We start from the raw sequence: 14,870 nt of genomic DNA on the forward strand, positions 1-14,870 counted from the left end.
ATCCATACAAAGTAAATCAGTCAGGTCACAGAATCTAATAGATGACTGGATGTGGTGAAACCCCTGTATGTCTCTTCTCATCCTACGGAATATCAAAATCAATACTTATTGCTTTGATAAATTGCTCCCATTTTCGTTTCTGTGTAAAAAATGTGATAATTCCGATAGCACCTGAATGTAGCACAGTGCACAGGAAAACACACAAACCAACGGACAGGCGGCACACAATCCGGAACCACAGAGCCGGCGGAACAGCACTGACATACACACACATGTAGCAAGAGGTTAGTTATCCAGGCCAGTCCATGTATAAGTCTTCTCATGTAAAAATATGAATATGACCGCGCTTGCTCAAAACTGCGCCACTGGCTGAGACTATTCTGCCCGTAATTAAACTAACCAGACACACCACACGTCCCCTCCCTCTTCCCCTTGAACGCCCCGGCCGCGTTCAGTTCCTCGCCTCCGGTGTTTGGTGTCTCAATGGCGGACCCGACGGAACCAGCGCGGGGGAGCTCGGAGGAGGAGAAGCCGGACCGTATAAACGACGCAGAGATGGCTCTGAAAGGGATCAATCTGCTTCTCAACAATGGATTCAAAGAGAGTGACGAGCTCTTCAGAGCATACAGGTCTGTGCGTGTTTCTTTCAAAGACTACAGGCAGTATTTCGGGGTTTACTCTGTCTGTCTGTGAGGTGGTTAAGGATTGGAGTGGGGAGGCTTATGGGGGTGCTAAATTGTCATGACAAGTGTAGCTAATGTTTTCAAACTACTGTGATCAGCCCAGAATAAGTATGAAGACAACCCATCAGCACTGTCTGTGTTGGTCTGGTGCACCACCATATGATCAAGTCACAAGCAGGAATATTTAAGTACCCCAAGCAAATATCCACACCCAGTGTGCAACTTGTGATGTTCAAACAATCCAGTGAGTCTTTTTAATAATAATAATAATGATGACGATGTGCTCTATCTGTGGAGATAGGCTATTATGACACTCTTTAGTCTGTATGAACACACACAAACACACGTTAATCCGGTTAGCATTCCTGTCATGACATTAACTGGCTTTCTATTGCTTTAAATAGGTATTTGTTGACATCACAACCACATGTCAATTATTGGGTAGATACACCTGTCTAGGTTTGTTTTACCAAGGTATATTTGTTAGATGTCTGCAGGTTGATGACACAGTTAATATTTAGTTTATGACTTTTCTGAAACTGACACATCTACAAGACTTGTTTTGGTCCAACAGTCTTCAATATAATCTGAAAAGTTTACATTCATAATAGAGGAAGAACATCTATCAAATCCTCACCTTTCAGAATCTGGGACCAGAAAAACCAATGCAGTTTTGCTCTAAAAATATGATCAATAATTAATTAACAATCAAAATAGATGCAGATTCATCTTCCATTACCCTACTCACTGAGTAATCAACTAAATGTTTCAGCTCTAAATCGAAATTTGTGTCTAAATGTAAAGGTTCAGCCTGAATTCCCTCCAAAACCCATAAGCTTAGGCCAGAGTCCACCTGTGTTTGTTTACATTCCTCTGTCCCGCTGTTTTTTAATATTACAGGTGATTATCTCTGTGAAGGGTTCGCTTTCAAGTTGAATGTTGATGTCACAGAAGGGCAGCCCTTATGTGTCCTGACCCCTGCTGAAAGCTTAAATGTCACCTCTCCCACTAATTGCGTTTAGCAATAGGTGCCATCCTGTTTTCATTCCATCAGCGAAAAAGATGGAGGGAAGTGAAAGAGGCACAGGAACTGAAAATGAGCTTGTGACTGGCTGTATTAACCTGTTTGGTTGGCATTGTGTGTAACATATGTATGTATGTATATATATATATATATATATATATATATAGTGGTTGTGAATCCGTAATCTGCTCTTCCTTCTCATTTTTTAAATAGCTTGTCTACTTTTGTTTTAATATATATTTATTTATATATATATATGTATGTATATATGTATGTATGTATGTATATATATATATATATATATATATATATATATATATATATATATCCAAATATTATGAAGGAATACCTGCACCTACTAAAATCAACAAATTCCTGTTGAATAAAATTGCTTTTGTGTGACTGTCACCTTCTTCATGTTTTTTTTGTAAAGGGACAGTGGACACTTATTGACTGTCCCAGAGTAAAGTAATTTCTTCATCAAAGTTTATAACTTTAAAAAAGGTTGTAGATATTAAACATTGCATCATACAAAACTAAAATCACTTTCCATTTAAAACATTATACATATCATTCAAAAAATAGAAGCGAAATTCCCTGTGTTCAGTACGTTGTCGTTAATCGTCACAGTATTGGTTTGATTGATTTCAATTACGATTTGAATCTAGAGAAGGTAGAGCATTATCTGATAGTGCAGAGTATTGTCTTTCAAAAGTTAACAGCTCTAATGGTGAAAGCTGACTGGCCAAATTCAGTGGACCTGTGCCGTACTATACAGTTACATCTGGTAGATGCTCTTGTTTGCCTGATGTAATAAGAGCATATTGAAGCAAACTCTGTCAGTAGGGGAGTGCAAGATTGTGGATAATTTTGTACATTAAGCAGGAGTTTGCAAAGTAGACAACACTATCCAAGGCCAAACGATGGTACTTTGTAATTATATAATAGCAATGATACTTCGTAGGAATTTTGTTCAGTATTTTTTGTTCTTTTGTATAACCTGTGAGGGGGCCTAAGAATGCTTTTTCCTGCTTAGGACCAAGTGGTAATACAATGTGACAGGTGTGGGAAAAACACATGTACACTCGTTATGAATTTGAAGTAGCTAAAGTTCATTTTGACTACAGAGATGCACCGGTCTGACTTTTTCAGTCCCAATACCGATACCGATACCTGGGCTTTGCGTATCAACCGATACCCGATACTGATCCAATACCGTTGTTGAATTAATATACTGTTTACCTCACCATGTGGAAAAGACTGAAGGCAGATGGCTTGACTTAAACATTATTTCCTAACTTTATAAAACAAAATGTAACAAATTAACACAAAATGTACTGAATTGTTATTTAATATTAAAATAATATTTTTTTTTTTATTATTGAAATAATAAATCCTTCTTTCTTCCTTTTCAGATATTGCAAGTAAGTAGCCTCTGGTAGATTTTATTCCACTTACAGTAACATAATGAGTGTAGTTAGTCACTTCCAGTTTTCACCTGGTTCACTGTCTCTATGTGAGCATCAGGGCTCAGCTCAACCCCAGGTGAACCGTACGGCTCTTTAATACAGAGGTCATCATTATAGCCATAAAGATCTCTCATTAAGCCTTTATGATTCTGATGTGTGCTTTTAAACAGCAAATCTGCGTTTCAGATTCAGAGGTTTGAGGCTGAGCTGCAGGGTTGAGCGGAAGTATGTGGGGAAGTTTATTTGTGCTGTTAAAAGCAATCACTGTGAAACAATCAGAAAATAACGTTTTATTGATCTGATTCACCGGCTTTCTTACTGTCAGTGCTCCCTCACTTCATTCACTCTCTACCTTGCTTGACCACAGCTAACACAACAGCGTCCTGCAGCCGCTACCTCTGTAGCTGCTTATTGGCGGAGCAACTCTGTCCCCCTATTCAGTGTCTGGACCTTTTATACAGAACAGTGAGGCGGAATAAAGTAGTATTATTCCTGCCGTGATTCCGTGCTGCTGACACATGACGTATCATGCATCGCAAACGTAGAATTGCAGTGAATAGATCGGCCCCGTTATCTGATACCCGATCTAGCTATTAGTCTATATCGGGCGATATCCGATATTAATATGGGATCGGTGCATCCCTATTTGACTATACAGATGGTCCCTCTCACCTGTTTTTCAAAGATTAGGTGTGAATTATTAATTATCCCAAGGTACTTAAAGTATGAAAGTATTTGCAGCTTTTCACCCTTAACAAAGATTTCAGGCTGATGAATGTCTTTCTTCCTTATTGAAGAATACATACATACAGTCTTGCTTATATTTAAAGTGAGACAGGACTGAGTGAGCCCGTCAGTGACACTAGACATTGCTGCTTTTAAAGTTTGTGCCACCTGCTGTTTTGTCTTAGCATGCACATAAATTATGGTGTCCTCTGCATACATTTGAGTCATTACATCAGGGCATACAGTAGGAAGATTGTTAACATATAAGCTAAAGGGTACAAGGCCCATAATAGATCCCTAGGGTACACCTTAGGAACAGTCCAGTTGTGAGGACAGATTTTTTCCAATTAATGTGCATTGTCTTTGCATTGTCAAATAGGACTTCATCTATTTTATTGTAGTATCAGAAAAATTAAGTTAAGACAGAAGGACATTATAATTCAGTGTTAAGTGCCACATGTAAATCCAAAAATACTATTCCTACAATGCCATGTCAAGCTTCGACTTCATTTGCTTCATGAGATAACAATTGGCAGTCTCAGTGGAGTGGTGCTCTTTAAAACCAAATCACATTGGGTGAAGCGAGATACAGTGCATCCGGAAAGTATTCACACCCCTTCACTTCCCCCACATTTTGTTATATTACAGCCTTATTCCAAAATGGATTCAATTTTTTTTTTCCCTCATCAATCTACACACAATACCCCATAATGAGAAAGCAAACAAGTTTTTTTTAGAAATTCTTGCAAATGTATTAAAAATGTAAAACTGAAATATGGCATGTACAAGGGCAAGTATGCACACGCTTTTCTCAGTACTTTGTTGAGGCACCCTTGGCAGTGATTACAGCCTCCAGTCTTCTTGGGTATGAAGCTACAAGCTTGGCACACCTGAATTTGGGGTATTTCTCCCATTCTTCTCTGCAGATCCTCTCAAGCTCTGTCAGGTTAGATGGGGAGCGTCGCTGCACAGCTATTTTCAGGTCTTTTCAGAGATGTTCAATCGGGTTCAAGTCTGGTTTAATACATTTCTAAAAAAACTTTTTCGCTTTGTCATTATGGGGTATTGTGTTTAGATTGATGAGAAAAAAAAAAATAATTTAATCCATTTTGGAATAAAGCTGTAAAATAACAAAATGTGGGGAAAGTGAAGGTGTGTGAATACTTTCTGGATGCACTGTATTTCCTGTGTTAAAAAATCCCCAAGTTGCTCTGTTACTACTTTTTGTATGATCTTTAATGCTGTTGGCATTATACTAATGGGCCTATAGTTTGCCACATATTTTGGTTAACCAGCCTTGTAAATGGGTACAGATTTTCAGGCATTTGGGAATGTTGACTGATTTATGGAAAGATTAATAAGATGGGTAAATAGTGCCAAAAGACCCCCTTATTGCTTTTTAACCAAGAGGAATCCCATCCCATAAATGTGTTTACCTTTAGAGATTTTTAGAGTACTTAGAAACTTGCAAATGTTCTTCTCATGTTCTTCTAATGTTCATGATATAAAAACAGGGTAAACTGGATTAGGAACAAATATCTCCTCAGTTCTGGTTCAAAAATGATGTGCCAGGTTCTGTACTGAATCAATATAATAGTTGTTAAAAGCAGCAGAGATGTCATCAGGCTAATGAGTTAGGTTTCCACAGGTTTCTAAGGCTTTTCTAACACTGGGCCTGAATCTTTCTTTGTCAGTTAGTTAATGGTTTTCCATACCATTTTGCAACTTCCTTTTGGCTTTATTTCTGACATTAATAAAAAAAAAGGGCCTCAGTCTTCCTCTTCTTGTACTACTTTGTTTCGTAAACTGAACTACCAGTTTGTCTTGTCTCAAACCAGATTTTAATGCCATTTCAGAGCAAAATCTTGCGGTTTTCATTAGGTTTCATAACTCAGCCAGTCATAGCAAATTACTGTTTCTGTGAGCATTTCCAATTTTTTAAACTAATTTTACCTGTTTACATGAACCATGTCTTAGTATTTCTTTATTATCCTTCTGTTTCAGGAACTATAGTCCTTTGATGAGTTTCGGGGCTAGCTTTGTAAGTTTTCTGGTGAGTTGAAATGCAACGTCCTATTGCAGCATGCTACTGTTTTACTTTGTGGTCCAAATGCTGAGAAAACAATTATTGTAAATGTCACTTTGAAACGTACTTCTGTTTCATTATGAGGTTCAAGGAATTTCCCTTGTGTTCCTGGGCACAAAGCCAAGCATCTTATTTTTTTAAACAAATATGAATATAAAATTGAATTAAAAACATTGAGCCATAATAAAAATGTAGACCTCTCCTGTTTGCTCATCTTTGATGGCAGTTGATGCCACCATCTTTCATATTCAGTAGGTGATCTGACAGTCAATTAAGAAGCCTTTATTCATTTCAACTCAAGGGAATACTTCATCCCATTACTCTAAAAACTCAAAAGACATTTGTGTGATTGACCCTTCAAGGGCAAAGAAGGCATGTCAAGAATGATGTGTGCTCAAGGGGTGAATCTTAACCCAGAATTCACTGTGATGATCTGTGTTAATCTTCTTCTCCGTCCTCATGGGTAGGGAAATTCCTAAGGAAATTGAGAATAATTGTTGTAGATTCTGAAGAGAAAGGTCTTGTTTTCCTGCTTTCTGGACTCTGGAGTTAATCCAAAATTCAGTCCAGGATTAGATTTTTTTCCCTCATTTTCAGTACTTGGAAATATTGCGTATTTAGTGTTGAACAGGATTGTTAAACTGATTTTTTTTTGTAGAATGCCATGATGACATTTGAAGAGGAGAAAATGCAGGTGGCCTTTGAAGACCTCAAAGCTACAGAGAGGCTGTGTGAGAGTGAAAACACTGGTGTCATTGAAACCATCAAAAACAAGATCAAGAGGAGTGTGAGTAATCTCAACAACAGTTTATTCAATGAAATGTATATGCAGTACAGCATATAGAATGACTGAAATTTGCCTGAAAAGTTGCTTTCTATACTGTACTAGGGTGTCCAGGTTTGCTGTTACCTTGCTGACTTGACTGTTTACCATACTAGTCTGTAAATTTGAGGTATTTGTGTGGGCAGGTGGACTCTCAGAGGTCAGGGGTGGCTGCAGTGGACCGACTCCAGAGGCAGATCATCATTGCGGACTGCCAGGTTTACCTTGCAGTGCTGTCTTTCATCAAACAAGAGCTGTCAGGTAAAGCCCTGTAATATATCTCAAACTACTAAAGAATTCAAATAACATCTTATTGGTGCTAAATGAATGAAATTCATTAGCTTTCCAACTTTAAATAACTTTAATAACATATGCAAATTCGTTTTTTGTGTATTGGAATACATGTAGGCCAAGATAATAAGTTTTGCTGACCTAGTCTTCAATCCCCTGACAGCATATATCAAAGGAGGCTGGATCCTCCGTAAAGCCTGGAAAATGTACAACAAGTGTTACAGCGACATCACACAGCTGCAGGAAGGGAGCAGAAGGAGGGCATCAGAACAACAAACGATGCCTTCCCCAGCTCTGTCATCCTCTTCTGACCCATCGAACCTCAGCCGCTCCTCTTCACCGGGGCCGAGCCCATCTCACAGACTGGACAGTATCAGCCCTGAGGTGCTGGATCGGCTAAAAGGTTCAGTCAGCTTTGGTTATGGCCTCTTTCACCTCTGCATCTCGATGGTGCCGCCGCACCTACTGAAGATTGTCAACCTGCTGGGTTTCCCCGGTGACCGTCTTCAAGGCTTGTCAGCACTCACATATGCCAGCGAAAGTAAGGACATGAAGGCCCCCTTAGCTACGTGAGTATGTGAGTGAGTAAGTTTGTGTATCTGCATATCAGGCTGGAACTGAAATACAGTCTGACTAATTCAGTTGTAAATAATATGACAAATTAATGCAAACATAACTTTTAGAGGAATGAGTTTTGCTGTAAACAGAAGTAAAACATTTCAGGACCCAAATTACCAGCACATTCTCCAAAAACTCATTGCATTTTTTAGCCTTATATAATTAACTAAATATGTAACAAATACAAAATATGTGGGTGTCCTGATGTAAACAACTCTTAAAAACTAAAAACTGGAAATTTGGTTACCAAGTTTTGTGTATGTCAGTTAATAATTGTCATTAATGATAACATTACATGACAGACAGTGGGGTCCAAAAGTCTGAGACCACATGGAAAATCTCTAATATTTTCATGTAAATCTGGATATAATCCGAAAGTTTTAGGATTCAAACCTTTAAAACACAAGTTATGACATGTAATAATTAAGATTCAACACTATTTCTAGGTCAGAAATCAAATTTAAGCAAATCTGTGGCACTGACCAACTGAACTCATTTGTACAAAATGAGATTTCCTGCAGTTGTGGCCCTTCCATAGAAGCATGTGTCCATTTGAAACTAAGGTGGATTTGATCTACTCATCAGAAACTCGTTCAATAACCCAACTTGCCATCAGTGTAGTTCACCTGTTATAAATAAAGCTGTGACTCAAGTTTCCTGCAGATCATTGCTTACTAAGTAGTACTGTGATAGTGAGAAACATGGCATCAGAACTAATTGAACGTGTCAAAATCTAATTGTTATTCAAGGCAAAGAGGGTCTTTCTCAAATCTTGGCCAGACTAAAGTTTTCCAAGGCCGTAGAGCATGGAACTCTAAAACACGTTGCAGAAACTGGATTACTTGTATCCAAAGCACGATCAGGTAAACCAAAGGTGAACACACCACCAGAAGATCAATACATCAAACTTAGCTCCCTGAGAGACAGAAAAGCAATTTTATCACAGATATAGAACTGGCTAAATAAAGAACGCAACACTCCAATCACCAAAAGTACTGAAGACCTGAAGTCTTGTAGTGGTCTCAGAGGACAAGTAGCAGTTTCTAAACCACTTCTCAGGAGGGGAAACAAGGCCAAACGCCTCGGGTGAGATAAGGAATTTCACAGTGGATGACTAGAAAGAAAGTCCTATTTACTGATGAATCCAAGATTGAGATTGAACTGAAAGGTGTTTGTAAGAAGACGAACAGAAGAGAAAGTAATATTGCAATGTATCAAACCCACAGTGAAAACATGGTGGTGGAAATATAAGTTGGACATTTACCAAGTACCAAATGTTAAATACAAGTATCTTGATTGGGGTCTCAGACTTTTGGACCCCACTGTTTGTTGTTTTCAGATAATTTCTGTATTTATTAAACATTGTGAGTCTTATTTGCTCAAAATCTTTGCAAATCATTTTCAGATTTTGTATGTGAAAACTTGAATTTTCTGCTGTACACTGTATTCAAACTCATTGCAGCTTCTGCATCCCCACACAGCTTGTCCCTCTTGTGGTACCACACGGTGGTGCAGCCCTTCTTTGCTCTGGATGGTACAGACACACAGGCAGGCCTACTGGAGGCCAAATCCATTCTTCAACAAAGGGAGGCCATTTATCCAAACTCCTCTCTCTTCACGTTCTTCAAAGGCAGAGTCCAACGCCTTGAGGTAAGTACATGTTAAGAATAAACCTTACAATGACTTGTAAGTGCGCAATATTGTCCCAGCCTGTAACTCACACCACAAAGTTCCCCTTTCTAGTGCCAGATCAGTAGTGCCTTGACGTCCTTCAGTGATGCCTTAGATCTGGCTTCTGACCAGAGGGAGATTCAACACGTGTGTTTATATGAAATAGGTATTTTTTTCCCTCTCAGATTTCAAACCAACTCACTCAGCACTAGTCTGCATCATAATTTCTGATTGCTGAATGTTTCAGGTTGGTGCAGCATGATTGAACTGAACTACAGAGAAGCCTACAAGGCGTTTGAGCGACTGAAGACTGAGTCTCGCTGGTCCCAGTGCTACTACGCCTATTTAACTGGAGGTACTAACAGTACAAATGAATTGGGCTTTCAGGGCATTTCTTATGTATTATTGGCCCCTAATCCATAATTTGTTGTGTAGTGTGCCAAGGAGCCACAGGTGATCTGGAGGGAGCTGTCACAGTTTTCAAGGATGTTCAAAGACTATTCAAACGCAAGAATAATCAGATAGAGTTGTTCTCCATGAAGAGGGTAAGTATGTATTCATGTATTCAGCTGATTTTTATAATGCAAATTCTTGATGTAAATTACATGGAAATCAGTGTGAATGCATGTTTTATCAGGCAGAGAAGCTAAGGAGCACCAGTCTATCCAAAGAACTGTGTATCCTAGCAGTGATCGAGATTCTTTATTTGTGGAAAGCTCTGGCCAACTGCTCGACTGCCAAGCTGCAGACAATGACACAAGGTACTCTTCTATAAAATCTTCATGGATGATGGTGTCACACTTGAATCAATGACTATTTCAAATGACAGTTTTTGTGTATGATTTGCAGCCTTGTTTGTTTTTATTTATTTACTATTTTTCTTCTTTTAGTGCTGCAGAGGATTGAGGATGCCTCGAGCACAGGCCTGAAAAACCTGCTTCTTGGTGCTATAAGCAAATGTCTTCATAATACCAAAGATGCCATTCAGGTACCGTCATGTTTCCTTACTTATACAACATATAGAGACTCAGAAACTTTATGAACTGCATAACACATTGCCCTGATCTGTTATATTTGTAGGATTGTTGTAGTAATACTTTTACTTTACAGGCAATGGTTAATACTGTGGTAATGATGGTTATAAATAACTGATTTTAAGTAGTAGACTGTCTTTTTGTTTTCCTTTTTTTCAGTATTTCCATCTGGCTGCACGGGATGAAGTGGGGCGTCTGAGCAACTCTTATGTGCAGCCTTACTCCTGCTATGAACTGGGCTGTGTGCTACTGAACATCCCCGAGGCAAGTTTTGTGTGTGTCAAAGAGAGATATAGAGATAAATCCTGATAATCTGAGATGATGAAGTCACATGGTGTGAATATTTAATTCTGTCGATTTTTTGCAGTCTGCAGCAAAGGGCAGAATGCTGATGCTTCAGGCCAAGGTACAGTAAGAGTTTATTTTTATAAAGCACTCACTGCCTGATCAGGTGATGGCATGTCCAATAAAAGGAGAAGCAGTCCTGTTGCTTGGTTTCTCTTAGAGTCAGTGGGCCTTAGAGGGTTGGGCATTAGCTGCCAACTAACTCTGTATGTTATAGATCTGAATACCTGCCTGTATTGCAAAGGACAGGCTATTCCCTTCACACTCAACTGCCAGATCATGAGACAGCCTAGAAAACAGCAGGTAGAAATCACTCCCCTCGCCTAAAACTAGGCAACTATGATGACAACTGATGTGTTCATAATGCAGCTACAGTATCATTCCCTGAGGAGGGAATGTGTACCAGTCCTGAAAGAGAGAGAGAGAGATAGAGAGAGCAAACATGTCCACCTCAACAAGGGCAACATTGACACTCCTGGAAAACACTGTTGCATGGGATGTAGTCTCAACCACCCAAATCTTGTTTTTGAGAGGTGTCTAGTGCAGCAGCCTTGACATTACCAGTGGAGGAGCTGCATTGCAACATACAGTACCACTTGCACTGCTGTAGCTGTTAGTCAGCTCTGCATTCTTGAGCAGATCCAGCAATATGTTTAAGCTTTTGACAGGTGCTCAATCATTGAACATGCACAGCCTCGCAATGAGAGACATTGGAGGGTGAAATCCAACCCTGACAGAGATAAGCTGGTTAAAAGCAGGGCTGGGTGTGGTGCTACCTGATTGCAATGCATCAGTCTCTCTGAGTGAGCTGGGGTGGAGCCTTATCAGGGCTTAACTACTGGCTATACTTGTTTGAGGGCAAAGCTTCAATGCAAGGTATGTTATTTTCTACTGCTAAGGGTCTCTCAATCAAAACAATAAAAAACAGAGTTTGATGACTTTGTGACGTAGTGTGGGATCATGGGAGTTGTCTTCATTGTTAGCAGTTTCTCCCATACTGTTTGGCAGACACAGGGTGTACGGAGGGGCTGCGAGCTGAGTGGCTGCTAAAGTTTGTTCAGCTTGTTTCTCTGATAATTTAAGATCCAGACGTCTGATGACCTAAATCCTTGATCTGGTTTAAAAGACCAGGATCTAAAAGTGTATCTTAAATATGTGGCTTATAATTGGATAAAAATTCAATCAATGACAGCTTTTAGCAGACAACCACAATGCTGATACAAGTGCCTGACAGGCAACAACATGAAATGAAGTGTTACCTTGATTAGAATTATGAATTTCTTTGGGTTTGAACATTGTTGGAAACAGTCGGGAAAACTAAACAAAATAAATAACATAGGTCTAGTTGTTTTTGAACATTTTACTGCGGGAAAGTTACATATTGGACAAGAATTTTATTATTGACCTTGTTGTCTTTTCCACTGGACTATGCAGGAGGACTACGGTGGCTACGACTTTGAGAACAGGCTCCATGTTCGTATTCATTCAGCGCTCGCCTCTGTGACAACTGCTGCCCAACCATGACCGAGTTTTACCTTCATCTCAGAAAGAACTGGAAGAAAACAGTCTTTGAAAAGCCACAATGCCATTCTGAGCACTTAAGTTTCAATGTTTTACTTGTTTAAATGTATTTATTTCTATTTTCTGAGCCAATGCATCATACATCAACATAAAATGTTTGCAATATATTCAATAGTATTTTATGGAAGAAGAGTTGTGAGACACATTTAGCTGATCTTTTACTGGACTGCACAATAAATTCATAAATGTTTTTTTATTGTTTACATGGTTCATTTCTAGACTAGATGCCAGTTAAATCAAACAGAAGTCTAAAAATGTATTTGAAAGGCATCACTCTACACAGGGACAAGTTTTCCTCTGATCTGGAGAAATGTTAGGTCAGGTAGAGTAATGGCACAAAGTATTGAAGTAACAAAGCAATTAAAATGAATGACTCAGCCTATGACTTTGGGAAGTTTTTTATTGGTGTAAATAACGTCTTGCACACAGGTTTTATTAGATGTAACAACATAATGTGCCACTTTTGAGTGGCTGAGATGCACAGTGCTAATCTGGTCCTTTATATTGTATGTTTCAGGTTAATAAAATTAATGTTTTATCCACTGTATTTGATTAAGTATCATTTGTGTGGGACACCAAGTCAAACATGTTGTAATCAGCAACAGAAATAATATTATTCAGCAATGATCAAAACAAAGTACTGATGTTAACTCTTGTCAATCATTCCAACCAATCCACAGAAGGCAAAATACAAGCATCAGGGAGCATCCGTTTCACTTTTAAAGTTGCCTTAAATGAGCACAAATCAGGTGCAGCTGCATGATTAAATTAAAGCAAATGTACAGGTTTAAAAAAAAAAAAAAGAGGATTATTTTTTAAATGGGCATGTCTAACTTTTTATCAGTAACTTGATACTAGTTTTTATGCTGTCCAGTTCCTGTCTATTATGGGCTGTACCATATCATACCGTCCACAATACTGTTATACATTTTTATGTGATAAAATAAAAAAGTGTCATATCACCATATCAATGATATGGCAGCGCAATGATGTATAACGCACATGCTGTAAAGAGCTGGCAAAGACAAACATAAATACATAAAGTTGCCTCCCTTTAATAAAAGCTGCTGTCACATGAACATTTTTGGTCATGTTACTTGATGTCAGTGACTCCGGTCTCTGTAAATGGACATGACACAGCGTCTCATGGTGCCGACTTACAAAATATATAATAATATATATAATATAATGGACCAAAAACTGCAATAGAGTTAGGAGAGGTAGCTGGATTAACTCTTAATATCGAAGTGGAAATTGCTGCTGCTGCCACCTTGTGGCAATAGATTCTTAGAGTTAGGTAGTGTGTCATCAATGACAGCAGCTCACTGGAAAAGTAGGATGGAAAATGCCCTTCATTTTGTTTGCACAATAAATGCTGCTGCCTGCAAGCTGCAATCACTGATAAAAAATTTTTTTTTCCTATATCATCATAAATATCGTTATCGCAAATTTCCTTAAAATATCGTGATATAATTTTGAGGCTATATCACCCACTCCTGTCTATACACGTCAATGTTTTTCTGGTGAACTGCTTTTAAAACTTGAGATGTAATACTTGGTAGTAAAGAAAAAGTCTGAGGTAAACATTATCTGTACAAATTATGGGTTGCCTCACATATTGTTTTACATCAGATTAAATGCTTGTTTCTTGTTTGGGAGAGTTTCATCACCTGATATTAGACTGATTCAATTCATACATTGAAAAAGGGGCAGTGCAGGTAGATCCAGGATTTTTCCTGACCCCTAAGAGTGTTGATCAACTGTGAAATTGAAGTGTCTGCAAACACGGAATCACTAAATTATGAGGGCCAAGAAAATATTTGATGGAGGGTACAATGTCGCCCATGGTAGACAAAGCAGTGGGGTAAAGGGCACCAAGCAATACGGCCTGTTCAAAAAGTTAAGATTAAAAGGACAATGACACAAAACTCAGGATGTTTAATTATACCCAAGCTTTTATTTAGCAACAATAGAAATTCAGTTTTGATACCCAAAGAATGATAACGGAAAAAACGTAAACCTCTAGCTATCCACAACATGAGAAATATTCAGTGCTTGACCGTGAAGGAGATAAGGCTTGCATAGTTATAGTGATGCACATGCATTTATTGTAACAGTTAAATTTCAGTGAGATTTATGCATACAGCAATAAGAACATCTAGTCATACTTAACTATGGCAAGACACACACACACACACACACACACACACACACACACACACACACACACACACACACACACACACACACACACACACACACACACACACACACACACACACACACACACACACACACACACACACACACACACACACACACACACACACACACACACACACCTATATAGGCAGGGCAGTGTCCCTGCTTCAGTACTATCAGAAAAAAGTGCTACTGTGTCTACGGTCAGGTAGACATGTGCAACGGTGTTCATCTCTATACACATCTATACAGTAAATAGTTAAGGACTTGTTATTTTTGACATTATAAAAAAGTATTATTGTTGTAGTATTGATCTG

At 38.6% G+C, this 14,870-nt stretch overlaps 1 protein-coding gene across 2 annotated transcripts; it reads left to right on the forward strand.

Annotated features, from left to right (window-relative positions):
• Positions 1-254: 254 nt before the first annotated feature.
• On the forward strand, positions 255-12,741 carry LOC133990237 (tetratricopeptide repeat protein 39C-like). Of its 2 annotated transcripts, XM_062428464.1 has the most exons (15): positions 255-284; positions 404-629; positions 5,907-5,955; positions 6,647-6,775; positions 6,958-7,072; positions 7,266-7,671; positions 9,202-9,370; positions 9,464-9,557; positions 9,639-9,746; positions 9,827-9,936; positions 10,029-10,152; positions 10,282-10,379; positions 10,585-10,689; positions 10,793-10,831; positions 12,205-12,741. In XM_062428464.1, the coding sequence occupies exons 2-15, from the start codon at positions 484-486 to the stop codon at positions 12,292-12,294; spliced, it is 1,782 nt and encodes a 593-aa protein (XP_062284448.1). In that variant the 5' UTR covers positions 255-284; positions 404-483; the 3' UTR covers positions 12,295-12,741. The 2 variants fall into 2 exon arrangements, with proteins under 2 accessions (XP_062284448.1, XP_062284447.1); XM_062428463.1 differs by having other exon boundaries at positions 255-629.
• The last annotated feature ends 2,129 nt before the right edge of the window (positions 12,742-14,870 follow it).

Source organism: Scomber scombrus, chromosome 11, assembly GCF_963691925.1.
Source record: "Scomber scombrus chromosome 11, fScoSco1.1, whole genome shotgun sequence".
In the NCBI taxonomy this organism is placed as follows: domain Eukaryota; kingdom Metazoa; phylum Chordata; class Actinopteri; order Scombriformes; family Scombridae; genus Scomber; species Scomber scombrus.

Excerpts from the sequence above, each read along its gene's own strand:
- LOC133990237 (XM_062428463.1), top strand. The coding sequence starts at position 484 with ATGGCGGACCCGACGGAACCAGCGCGGGGGAGCTCGGAGGAGGAGAAG. Across the intron at positions 7,073-7,265 it reads CATCAAACAAGAGCTGTCAG|CATATATCAAAGGAGGCTGG; the intron begins GTAAAGCCCTGT and ends ATCCCCTGACAG. Across the intron at positions 9,747-9,826 it reads CTACGCCTATTTAACTGGAG|TGTGCCAAGGAGCCACAGGT; the intron begins GTACTAACAGTA and ends TTTGTTGTGTAG.